At 52.7% G+C, this 13,020-nt stretch overlaps 1 protein-coding gene across 1 annotated transcript in view; it reads left to right on the top strand.

Moving 5' to 3' along the window:
* Positions 1-7,594: 7,594 nt before the first annotated feature.
* The window catches only part of LOC147666408 (N-terminal EF-hand calcium-binding protein 1-like), an 816,258-nt gene continuing 810,832 nt past the window's right edge, over positions 7,595-13,020 (top strand). The window contains exon 1 of the mRNA XM_086949081.1: positions 7,595-7,611. Within this exon, the coding sequence (XP_086805207.1) occupies positions 7,595-7,611 (17 nt within the window). The remainder of the gene's footprint in view (positions 7,612-13,020) is intronic.

Below are 13,020 nucleotides of genomic sequence, written 5' to 3'. Positions count from 1 at the left end.
CCCCATGTCCGAATGAAGCAAGAGCCACTCCTTGCCATAACTGAACAACCAGCCCCCTGTCCCCCCCAACTCCCCCGACCCCTCCTACCCCCCTTCCCACTCCCCGAACCGCCCCCACGCCCCCATCCACACCCCCCACCCCCCAGGCGTGCTAGAGTACCACCAGTACGAGTCCTCAACCCTCCCGACTAGGTCAGATCCGAAGTGAGCCATCAGGAGCTATCAACAATCAGCTGTCAGTCATCACAATGGAAATAGGGGAGCAAAGGAGGGGGCCTAGGTCACCCCTCTGTCAGGCGGGCGCTCCGCCGGAGCTGGGCTATGCGCCGGGGTGTCCTCCTCGTCCATGTCCAGAAGCGTGAGATCTAGGACCAGCCTCTCCCATGCCCTGGCCCTCTCCTGAGCCGCGTCATTGCCTGCCCTGAGTGCGGCCTGCATACGAAGCTCTCCCTCACACCTGGCCCATTTATGTAGCTCAGCCATCCATCGCTCTCCCGTGGGGCCCCTGGTCGCCTTCCATTGGGACGTGATGGCCCGCTTCGCTAGGAGGAGATCCAGGTCCAGAAACTTGCTGGTAACCTTGTTTTTTGATGTGTGTGGGAACCAGTGTAGGATGCAGTGTGCCATGGTGAGTTGTAAGTCCCTCTCCGTTACCTCCCTCAGAACATCCACTACCTCTCTCCAGAAGGAACCCAACTCAGGGCAGGACCAGAACATGTGTTGGAAATAGGCTACGTCCACAGGGCAGCGCGGGCAGGACGCCGGATGGGCTGGGAAGTACTTATGTAGTTAGTCAGGGGTCAGGTATGCCCTGTGCAGGACATAAAAGTGCACCAGTATACCATTCCACGCCTCCTCAGGGATCTCGGTCGCCAGGTCAGCCTCCCATTTTGCCTTCAGGGTCAGCAGTGGGGCGACGGCCTCCGAGACCATGCATCGATACAGGCATGTGACAGCCTTGACCGTCCCCGCCATCATCACTACATACTGGCAGCCCAGAGACAGTGGCGGTTCCGTCATGCCCGTCTTCCAATGTTTGCGGATCGCCGCCGTCAGCGCCTCGTAAAGAAGGAAGTCCCCCCCCCCGCCAACTCGAAGCAGTCCTTCAGGAGGTCGAAAGGCACCAGCACCCCGTTCTCGTAGAGGTCACCCATGGACGACAGCCCCTGCAGGTCCCAGCCTTCTAGTCCGTGCCACGAACCACCATGTGGAAGCGCCCCGCAGAGCTTGAGTGGGATCTCAGGCGCATATTGAACCGCGATACCGCCCCTACGGCGATACCTGTTCCAGCATTTTCGGGCTGTTGCAAATTCCTGAGTGAGGTGGAAATCTCCCATCGGGAGTCCCAGGACAATCCGGGATAACACCTGGACCGGGCCCGCCGGTTCTCCCGAGCCGTCCTCCCCTCTCCTGGATCTAGCCACCCACTGCGCCAGCCATTGCAGTTGTGCCGAAAGGTAGTAGAGCTCATAGTCTGGCACTGCCAACCCCCGTCCGACCGAGGGCGGAGAAGCGTGTCATGTGCCACCCTGCGTCTGCCCGTCCCCCACAGAAAGCCAATGACCATCGTCCGCAGCCGCCGAAAGTAGCTCGCAGGGATCCAGATCGGGAGAGTCCTGAAGAAGTAAAGCAGCCGAGGCAAGGTCACCATCTTGAGAAGCGCCACTCTCCCCATCAGTGACAATGGGAGCGTGCTCCAAAAGCCAAAATTCCCTTTAGCGTGCCTGATTGCCGATCCAATATTTCCCTCAAGGATATCCGTCCTATCGTGGAAGATCGAGGTGCCAAGGTACCGCAGGCTCCTTTCCTCCCACATCACCCCCTCTGTGGTTTGTGGGCATATTCTTCGTGGGCGGGCTGGGAATAGGTGGGACTTCGCCCAGTTCACTCTGAGGCCCGACACTCTGCTCAAAGATTGCAGGAGGGTCTTAGCTCCACGCAGGGAGTCATCCGAGTCCGCCAGGAACATCAGCAGATCATCTGCATACAATGCGATGTGGTGCACTTGTCCATAGACGTCTAGTCCCCGAAACGCTCGGCCCAGCCTGGCTCGCGCCGCAAGGGGCTCAACAGCCAGGGCGAACAATAGGGGGGAGAGAGGACATCCCTGGCGGGTGCCCCTGCCCACCACACACATCTCAGAGATAACCCGCCAAGTTCTGGCCGTCGCGTTCTGGTAGAGCAGCGACATCCAATTCACGAAGCCCTCACCGAGGCGCAACGCGCGCATGACGTGGAAGAGGTAAGGCCATTCTAGGCTGTCAAAGGCCTTCTCCATATCGACAGCAAACACCACTGCCTCGTCGCCGTCATAGGTGTCAGCCTCCAGTATATGCAGGAGCCGCCTCACATTAAGCGCCGTGTTGCGGGCCAGGATAAAGCCCGACTGGTCCGCGTGAACCAGCACGGGCATGTGGGGGAGCAAACGTGTCGCCAAGATTTTACTTAGAATCTTGTAGTCTAGGTTGAGCATGGACAATGGGCGATACGCCGTTCTGTCCCATGGTTGGTTGCCCGGCTTTAGCAGGGGGACGATTAGCGCCTCACCGGTGGTCGCAGGCAGGCTACCCAGCCTCTTCGATTCATTGTATAGCCACGTCAGCCGGGGCGCAAGGAGATCAACATAGGTGAGATAAAATTCCGTTGGGAAACCATCGGTGCCCGGGGTCTTGTTCCTCGCCATGCTCTTGATGGCGACTCGCACCTCTCTCTCCTCGATCTTGTCCCCGAGTCACTTCGCGTCCTCCTCCTCCAGCTCCGGGAGCTCAAGATCCTACATAAAGGCCTGGAATTCATCCAGCGAAGGGAGGACCCTGCTGCGGTAAAGCTCCGTGTAGTAATCATAGAATAACCCATTAATCCCTTGTTGGTCAAAGCGCGCCGCCCCGCGTGGTCTCCGAGTTCTCGGATGACCGAGCTCCGGCGAGCCGGATTGGCCAGCCAGGCCAGAAGAGCTCCTGATTTGTTGCGTTCCGAGTGCGCGCGTGTAAGGTAGGCCTTGTAGTCGAAGCACCGGAGGCGCTCCACCGTCTCTGCCACCGCCTCTCGCGCCTCCAGCAGGGCCTCTTGTGTGTCCGGTCGTTCAGGCCTCGCCCTCTCCAGCCCTCTTAATTTCTCATCTTCCCTCGCGATGTCCTCTAGTAAGGTTCTCCGCACACCCGACGCCGTCGCTATGCATTGGCCCCGCATCACCGAATTGAAGGCGTCCCATTCCGTCGCGGCCGAGCCCGCCCTGCCCGCGTTGATCTGGAAGTACGCGTCGATGCCCGAGGCTATTGTGGTTTGGAAGAGCTGGTCGTCCAGCGCCTCGGGGCGCAGTTTCCAGGCTGGGATCCTCGGGCGGTATTGCGACCAGCGCAGCCGCACGAGAAGCGGGTTATGGTCAGAGATCGAGCGCATGAGATACTCACTGTGGTACACCTCTGCATGCACGTCCTGGGAGCACAGGAAGGCATCTATGCGGACGTGCAAGTCATGGAGAGCGGAGAAGAACGAGTAGTCCCTGTCTGACGGGTGGTTAGCCCTCCACGAGTCGACCAGATCCCACTGGCGTTGCCAGGCGGAGCGCGCAAGTGCCAGTTTGCCAGCCGGTGCATTTGGTAGGGGGGGTGCGATCTGTCCAGGGCAGTGTCAGCCACGCTATTAAAGTCTCCGCCCAGGAGCAAGGGTTCCACTAAAAACGGGGCCAGTTTGTTGGACAGCAGGGAGAGAAAGGCAGGCTGGTCCACATTCGGGGCGTACAAACAACCCAAATTAAGGTCCCTCCCATCCAGCTTGCCCCGCACCAGCACGTATCTCCCCTCCGGGTCAATTACCTGTTGTGTGCACTGGAAAGGTACCCCCGCCCGTATCCAAATGGCCACCCCCCTAGCATAAGCAGAGTAGCCAGTGTGGTAGACTTGCCCCCTCCAACGTCGCTGCAGCGCCTTCCCTTCCGTAGCTAGCAGATGTGTTTCCTGGAGGAAGGCGATGTGAATGCCCCGCCTGACTAAATAGGAGTGGATCTTGTGTCGCCTATGCATTGTATGCATCCCCCTTACGTTCCACGTGAGACATTTGTAGCCTAAGTCGGATCCCATTGTAGAGTCCATCATACTCCATTTACCCTCTCAGTGACCCCCCAGCACGCCCAGGTCCCACCCCCATCCCCCCCCAACCTGTTTAAGCAAACTACCCCAACTCCCACACCCCAGGACAGACAACCAACATGGAAACCCCATCCAAACTCAAGTAGCAAAGGTGTATCACAGTAGAATAGGGCTAGGGTGGCCGAGACGCCGACCCCAGGCAGGCCCGAAGCCCCCCGCCCCCGCCCCACCCCCCAAAAACACTCAGGAGAGGCCTCCCGGCTCTTCCCTCCCCCCACATCTCAGTGAAAAGTCCCAGGAGGTATCCACACCTCACTGCATAGCGTCCGGAAGCAGCCCCCATCCGCACCCCAGTACCTTACATTCGTGATCAGTGTCCTGCGATCCAGCTCAGCCAAGGATTCCATCTGCTGTTTGGGGAGTCACACCGGCAGTTCCGTCTCTGAAAGCTCGTGTCCACTGCTGGAGCCAGGGCTGGGAGCACTGACCTTCGACTGTTCCGATGCGCTACTGGAGGGGCTGGCGTCTCCCTGGCTGATGGCCGCCACTGCCAGCACCGCCTTAGCTCTCTCCTGCTGCCACCCCAACGGGGAACCAGAACCTCGCGGCGGCGTCGTTTCCGTAGAGCGCCTCCTGGGCGAGGTCTCCGGGGGGGGGATCTGCACTCGACTCCCACCTGGCATCCAACCAGCTCCAGGCCTCCTGAGGTGTTAGGAAAAAGTGGGTGTGCTCCCCAGCAATGACCCTCAGCCGCGCCGGGAACAGCATGGCATATGGCAGCTGTAGCGACCTCAGTTTCCGCTTGACCGCCAGGAAGGAGGCCCTTTGTCTTTGCACATCCCTGGTGAAGTCCGGGAAGACCATGACCCTGCTGTTGTCGATTCCTAGGTCTGGCAGGTCCCTTACCCTCCGGAGGATGTGGTCCCTGTCTCGGAAGTGCAAGAGACGCAGTACTATCGGTCGTGGCGGCCCTCCCGGCTTGGGAGGGGGCGCACGGACTCTGTGCGCCCGCTCAATGGCAAAAAACGGGGAAAGTCCTTCTGGGGCTACCTCAGTCCGCAGCCAGCTCTCCAGGTAGGAGACCGCATCCTGCCCCTCCAATTTTTCTGGGACCCCCACAAGGCGGAGGTTATTGCGTCTAGAGCGTCCTTCGCTGTCCTCAGCTCTGAGCTCCAGCACTCGCACCTTCTGCGCCATCTCCGCCAATGATGTCTTTAGAGCAGCTACATCCCCGGGCAGATCTTTCAGGGTTACCTCCTTGGTCGCCACTCGCTCTTTTAGCTTCCTATGGTCATCCTTCAGCAAAGTCAGGTCTGATCTGATGGTGTCCATGCGCTTTTCGAGAGCTTCCCGCGACGCCACAATCGCCTGCATGATGTCCGCCAAGGACGGATCCTGTGGGCAGGCCGAGCTCCCCGCACCAGTCCCCGGTGCATCTTCTTCCACGAGGTGGCCCGGGTCATCCAACTTCAGGGCATCAAAGCCCTTCTTCCTGCCTCCTCGCACCATTCTGGCGGGCAGCTAGCTTCGTGTGCCCCTGTGTTGGTCGCCGGCGAATCTGGGTACTCCTGCTCTCCTCACCAGGTCCGTCGCAGACACTCAGCCCTTTCGCGCCTCTGGGCCCTTGTCAGGCGGGGCTCACAGTCATCAAGCAGCGCAAGGTTTAGGCCCCACTCCACCCGGTCTGCGGGGCACCAGTGCTCCCCGTTCGGTCGCTTGACAAGGTCACCCCCGTCCGGGCGTCCCAGGCTGTCTTCGCGCCTGCAAGTACCAGTCCCGGGGTGGTTCCCGGTATGCGGGTGTCTCCCGTCAGGCAGCCGTCTCCTCCCGCCTTTAGTTCGGGTGCCTCACAGGAGCAGGTGGCCGGTATCTCCGCATCCAGTCTCCCCACCCTCGACTTCCAAGCGTCGCTAGCCTGCTGGTGGTGTGGGCTCCGCGCTTCCCCGGGTGGGGTGGCCCCCGGGTTATCCCACTGTCTGGAGGGCGGGTTCAGCACCCCACGAGGCCCCAGGGACTCCGCGACCGGCAGTTAAGGCAGGCACTGTCACTCGGGCGGCGCCATCTTGGGGTCAGGCAGACCGGCCGCCCCTCGCCCTCCAGTCCCGCTCACTCTGTGGCGCCCGCCAATGCCTCTCACCTTCAATGGAGTCAAGGGACCTCCGCAGGCAAACGGCCAAAAGCCACAGTGTCCCAGGGCTCTATATCTCTCCCAGGGCTCCGCCGCCAGGCGTTTCAGGCGGGGACGATGGCCGCCATTTTGGGCGCTCGTTCCTCCGGGTGCCGCGCTCTCCGCAAGAAGTCCGGTGAGGGCAGTTACGGGGGCCCCCAGACCTCCAGGTTTACCCCTCGTGCTCCCGATACCCTCCTGTATGCATTCGTGGGCTCGGGTTCCGAGCCGGGGCGCAGGATGTGTGGTGGTGCGAGGCGGGCGCGGAGGAGCTCCGGAGTCCCGCTTCCACCTACATCGGCGCCTTAGCCACGCCCCCAGAAACACACAATTACTGATGATCTGAATTTAGACATTCAGATTCCTCAAATAGATTTCCAATACTCTTGCAAACATCAGAACTCCCAAGTAGTGCTAGTACTTGTAGTTGCAGTAGAGATTAGGAGCTTAATGTCAAAAGCAAAGTAAAACAACTAACACTAATAAGTCTTGGTAAATGATAAGTCAGGAGTCAATCCACAAGCCTCTCAAGTTCTCAACTTCCATACCACATTGTCATCATAATGTCAGAGCTAATATAGGCTCACGTATACAAATTAGTTTAAGTCACCAATGGACAACCGCGCCGTAGCTTGGACTATACTTATGCTCAAAAGAACTCTCCCGATTCCTGGGAGCTCAGAACACCTATAAGTGGTATACTAGTAGCCCCGCAAGATGCAAGACCCGCCACATCCAACAGGGCTACAGAGGTGAAACTTCTTATGGCCAAACCGGAACAAAGACAATCAAGGAAAATGCCCCTTAATGAGAGTAAAGAGAAGTTGATGCAAGGCGCACCCCTACCAGGACTCCTTCTCCTTCATTCAGGTTTCGAGGAAAATCCAGAATAAACGGCGTCTGACTGGTGCTCCGGAAGCAAATAAATGAGCTTCTCAGAGTAGTCCTAACGCCACAAAGGAACGTCCCCAAGGCATCACAGGATTTGTAGTTCCTTGAACTACCCCTTCCTGACTCACTGCTTGGTATCTTGTGTTAGTGTTCTTCCTCGGCACCCCGTGTGCGCCGTTACAGTAAGGGTGCCCAGGTGCAGATGAGATTCCCTGCATTGCTGAAAATAATGTGGCGCAACAAGGTGTATAACTTCCAAAATCCAGAAGAAGTGGATGTTTTCCTTGCATAGATGGAGGGTTGAGTATCTTGGATACAGCATAGTGATATAATGATATAGTAGACGGGAGTAAAAGTAAATGCTCTCACATAGGATTGTATAAAGTGTATAAATAGAAGCCGTTTTTCTCTTCTTTATTTTTGTATTTAGAAATCTTTCTCTTCGGGAATGGGGGATCACAAAGGGTGAGCTGCAGTACCTAGGGAGTAAAAAGAAGGTTTACCGGGTGGGAGGGTGGGACACAAGGTGTGGGGAACATAGGGAAAAAGAGAAAAAATTGTCCTCAAGATGCTGAACTCGAAAGAGAAAATGAATAATTATATGCATGATAAAGGGTAAACGTAGAAGGAGCTGGAAAGCCGTGGGGAAAGTAGAAAAAGGGAAGAGTATAGATAATCATAAAAAATATGCTTTCTGACATGGAACTTAAATGGTCTAAGTTGTAGAAAAAAGGCATGTACGGTGCTAGAATCTTTAAAGGAAAGTGTTGTACACATTATTTTCCTACAAGAGATGCACTTAAAGAGGGAGGACTGTAGGCAGTGTTTTTGTAAAGCACGTTGGGGCCAAGATGTCTTGTGTTCAGACCAAAGGGGAAGTTCAAGAGGGGTGACTATTATTATATGGAGACATTTTGGAATTAGAGTGGTGAAATATGAGACTGATACCACGGGGAGTTGGTTAGTAGCCACAATCTCAATACAAGATAAGCCATTGGTGTGCGCTGTGTACTATGTGCCGAACGAAGATAATCAGTACCCCTTAGTAAAGCTTGAAACTTGTTTGTTGGAAACATAAGCACCTGTAATTTTAGGAGGAGACTTCAACTTGGTTCTTAATAAAGAGCTAGACAGAACATTACGCGTAAAGTATGGTATCCCACCAAAAGTTTTTGCTAGAATAAAAAGTATGATAAAAGAATTTAATTTGGTAGATATTTGGCGTAATAGGAGCAAGGGAATAAGGGATTTTACTTACTACAGGAAAAAGAACAGACATCATTCCCGCATAGATTTTTGTTTTGTTGACCAAGCTTTATATGCGGACATAGAAACAGTATCACGTAATCCAGCAATCTTATCAGACCACACTGCAGTGATAATGTCTGTAAACATTTATCAAAAGCAAGGGCCAAGGCGGTGGACGCTAGACAGGACCGTATTATTAGATGAAATAGTGATTAGAGAGTTGGGAAAGAAAACAGAGGAATATTTTTGAAATAATGTAGGTAGGTTCTGGGATGCCTTTAAGGCTTATTTACGGGGAGTGTTGACGTCTATAACGGGGGGGAGAAAGATAGCAAAACAGGAGGAAGAGAGAAAAATAAGGGAGAATGAGAAGAGCAAGAGAGATTTACAGAAGGCCTCCTCAGATGGTGCTAGTAATATATCTCGTTTTACATAGGATTTAGAAAATATGCAGGATAAATTTCAGGCACAATTGGACAAGAAATGATTGGATAAATTGAAGGCTAGCAAGCTTCAACATTTTGCTTACAGAGAGAAATGCAGTTCTCAGTTAGCCTGGAAGGTGAAAACAGACAGAGCCAAGAACACAATAAAATGTTTGAAGAGTAGAGAGGCAGGGGAGGAGTTATGTGCAAATGAAGAAATTGGCCGGGAGGCTAGTGAGTTTGTGAGTGAGTTGTATAAAGAGATTGTGTTCCCCAATAAAGAAAGGATTGAGAATTGGTTAAAACAGACTAGACTTTCACAGTTGGATGAAGAGCAGATGAGATATCTGGAAAAAGAGATAACAGAAGAGGAGGTCAGAATCCAGTGTAGAAAGATGGCTAGGGGAAAGGCAACAGGACCAGATTATCTTCCGGTGGAAGTATACCTCTGCATATTAGATTATGTGGTATCTGCTCTAACCTCTATGTGTGACAGGCTATATAGCGGAGGAGAAAGTATCCTAGCTCCTGGTCAGAAGCTACCATTAAGTTAATTTTAAAACCCAATAAAGATCCACTAAAGGTTGATTCGCAAAGACCTATATCCCTTTTAAACACTGATTATAAGATCTATTCGGGAATCATGGCATCAAGAGCTAAGGTGATAAAAGTGGTCGGGCACCCTGATCAGAGGGATTTCATTCCTGGAAGGCAACTAAATGAGCTAACTTTCCAGATGATAGGAGTAGTTGATATGATGGAAACAAGAAAAATCCCCCTGACTGTAGTGGCAGTAGATGCTGCCAAAGCATTCGATCAAGCGAATCAGCAGTTTCTCGGGGTGGTTTTAACTTGATTTAGTTTCCCAATAAATATGGTAGAGTCAGTGAAAACTTGTATCAAAATCCCAGAGCTAAAGTGCTGATTGGCATCTTTTGGCGTGTTTCTCCTGACTTTTTGCTTTCTGACCTCTGGTTTTTACTCTGTTTTTGCTGGTGTAATGACTCTGCGCACTTTTTTCACTGCTGTCCAGTGGTAAAGTGCAAGTGCTCCTGCATAAAATGTGTTATGGATTGGTATTTCCACGTTTGAGTTGTTGAACTCAGTGTCAGACCCTAGTAAAGTGCACTGTGAGTGCCAGGGCCGATAGATCAAATGCTGTTGGTGGGCTGCAGCATTGGATTGTGCCACCCACGTAAACAGCCCGTAAAGTGTAACTCTGGCTTGCCACTGCAGAGCCTGTGCGCAGCCTGGGGCTGCAATGTCGTCTTGGCAAGTGCACACACTTGCAAGTCCCTAAACCTTCTTTTTCCTACATGTAAGTCACCCCTAAGGTAGGCCCAAGGTACCCCCATGGACAGGGTGTATTGTAGGTAAAAGGCAAAGGTACATCAAGAATACACAAGATCCACCAGTTACTGTTGCCCAGCATGCAAACATTCCAATTACATATATAACATTCCAATTAAAGGAACATGCCATCACTACAGCAGGACATGCCCTGGTGTGTGTGGCATGTCCTGGTAGTGAATCACAGCCTACTTCGTTTTTCACTATTGCAAGGCTACCTGTTCTCCATAGACCATACTGGGCAGTTTGATCAATACATCCTATGATCCTAACCGACTCGGGAACATGGTAGAAATTCGAGTTTATGCCTGAACTCAGAATGATAAAATACATCTTTTAGTGAAGTTGGTTTTAACATTATAGATTTGAAAATGCAACTTTTAGAAAGCCCGCATTTTCTGACCTAACCATCCAGCCTGCCTCTGCTAGCGTGTGTATTGTCTGTCTGGTTTGTGAGTGATAGGAGCTGGGGGGAGACAGGGTCATTCAGCCGGGCTGAATAGGCACATTCTACACCTAGATGGGTGAGAGGAGTAGCTCCTAGGTCTGAACAGGGCTGAGCTCACCTTCCACAATGTTGGTCCACCTCCTGTGGTGCGCCTGAGGACCCTGGCCCACAGTGACAAAGAAAGATGGTGCACCCTGGCAGAATGCACCCTGAACTGGTTTTAACTAGGTCTAGGCCCCTCTGCCTTCAGAGGACAAAGGATTTGCTGGTATGAATATTGGGGCCCAGACCCCAAGATTTTAGATCTCGCTGGAATCAAAGAACCTGCCAAGAAGAAGAGCTTGAAGAGCTGCCAGGAAGAGTACTGACCGTTTGCTGTGTTGTTTTGTTGGGTTGGCCTGCAGCTGCTGCTTTTGCCTTGGTCAGTGAAAGACTGGACTGAACTTTCTCTACTTGTGCTGAGTATCTGCAAAGGTCTGAAACCGAGCTGGCCTCCTGTTAAGAAGTCTCAAGGACTGTAAAGACTTCCCCAACCTCAGGGTACCGCCTCTGGAACCGTTGTTTCAGTTGCCACAGAGGAGAGGGAACCGCAACCAACTCTGTCATCCGACTCCAACACTGGCCCTGTGTCCTGAAGGCACCGCAATGAAGCACCGTCTCACCCTGCACTACCCGCCTCGATCTCACCGACGCCGTCCTAGACATTCGCCACCGAGTCGTTGCTCGCACCGCATGGAGGGGCACCGCATCCTGCATCGCCTCGCTTCACTTCGCTGGCCTGCGCTCACCGATATGGTCACTGCTGGCTAGACACCCGTGACTGCCTCCTCACATACAGCTGTCCGGCTCGGCCAGCACCGATTCCCGCCCGCTGACTCTGTCGCTGCATTGCAACCATCCAGCACCGCATCGAGCACCGTCTCGCCCTGCACCGCCCACCTTGGTCTCGCAGACGCCGTCTGGACGATCGTCACCGAGTCGCTTTTCGCACCGCACTGAGGGACACCGCACCTTTGCACCGCTGCCACTTTGTATTGCAACCGCGACGGATGCCAAGACCGGCTCGCAACTCTGTGTGAGCCGCACTAAGAAAGGTACTGTAAACGAGTCCGTCCCGCTGTTGCTGGCCCGTACCGGCGCGGTCAGCTAGAACTGTGAGACTCTGTTATTTTTAGCATTGCGGTGGACTTGGACCAAGTTACCGACTCGTGCGAACTGTATTTACAGCGTAATTCTGCCATTTAAAACACATCTGGTGAAGCAACTATCTAAGTTCTGTATTGTGGATTTTTATCGTATTTGTTCTTGTTTGAGTATATAAAAATATTGGATATTTTTCTAAACTTGTGTAGTGCACGTTTGTAGTGCTCACACTGTATTACTGTTGGTTATGTGCAAATACTTTACACACTGCCTCTGAGATAAGCCTGACTGCTCGTGCCAAGCTACCAAGGGGGTGAGCAGGGGTTATTTTAGGAGTATAACTCCCTTATCCTGACTAGAGTGGTGGTTTCTGCCTGGCTTTGGTGCAAACCTTAGCCAACCAGAAATCCCAGTTCTAACAAGTAAGGAGACCCGAAGTTTTTTTAAAAGGTCAGATTTCAGGTTTTAAGCATCGCATTAAGGACATGGAACTAAGTCCGGAAAAAACATGCGATTTACATACTAGTCTGCACGGGCACCGATCTGGGAATCCCCGGGCACCCCCGCATGCTTGAAAGATCAATTGAGCCAACCATTAAAAGCAGGGGGCATATTTTATTGGGCAGATCTTATGAAGGATAACAGATTAGTGAGTTGGGAAATACTCTGCAACTTGACCAGGGGGAAACTGACAAGGTTTAAATACTATCAATTAGGCTCCTGTTGGGCAACTCAAGAATGGAAGCAGGAGGAGGAAGACCCGAAGTTAGATCAGCTCACAAGCACAGATGATTGGAAGAAGGAAATTTCCTTTTGGTACTGGTCCTTCGTAGAAGCAGAGGACACCTTTGGCACTGATATTAGAAATCTATGGGGTGAAGAATTTATGGAGGAGGAAGCCAAGACTCTTTGGACGGACTCTTTCGATGTGCTAAGAGTGTTGTAAAAACTGCCTCATTAAAGTTTAGTCATCTATTTACTGTTCACAGAGTTTATTGGTCCCCGTGGAAGTTGTTGAAGGTCACAGGTAATCAGTATTGTTGCCCAAGATGTAAGCATGAAGAAGCAGATGACCTGCATATGTTTTAAGAATGCCCAAAAATCATGCAATATTTGTTGGACGTATGTAATTTCTAGGAGAGGTCCGGGGGAAACAGATGAAGGTAAGCCCACATTTAATATTTTGTTGGGCTCTCGCTAGAAGGGATGAAAAAGGAGGTGAGTTCTATGTTTATCTTTTATGTGGTAATATTGGCAAGA

The sequence above is a fragment of the Lissotriton vulgaris genome, unplaced genomic scaffold, assembly GCF_964263255.1.
Source record: "Lissotriton vulgaris unplaced genomic scaffold, aLisVul1.2 SCAFFOLD_727, whole genome shotgun sequence".
NCBI classification, from domain to species: domain Eukaryota; kingdom Metazoa; phylum Chordata; class Amphibia; order Caudata; family Salamandridae; genus Lissotriton; species Lissotriton vulgaris.
Note: the sequence above shows the minus strand (reverse complement) of the source record. Positions and strands in the feature narration are given on the sequence as shown.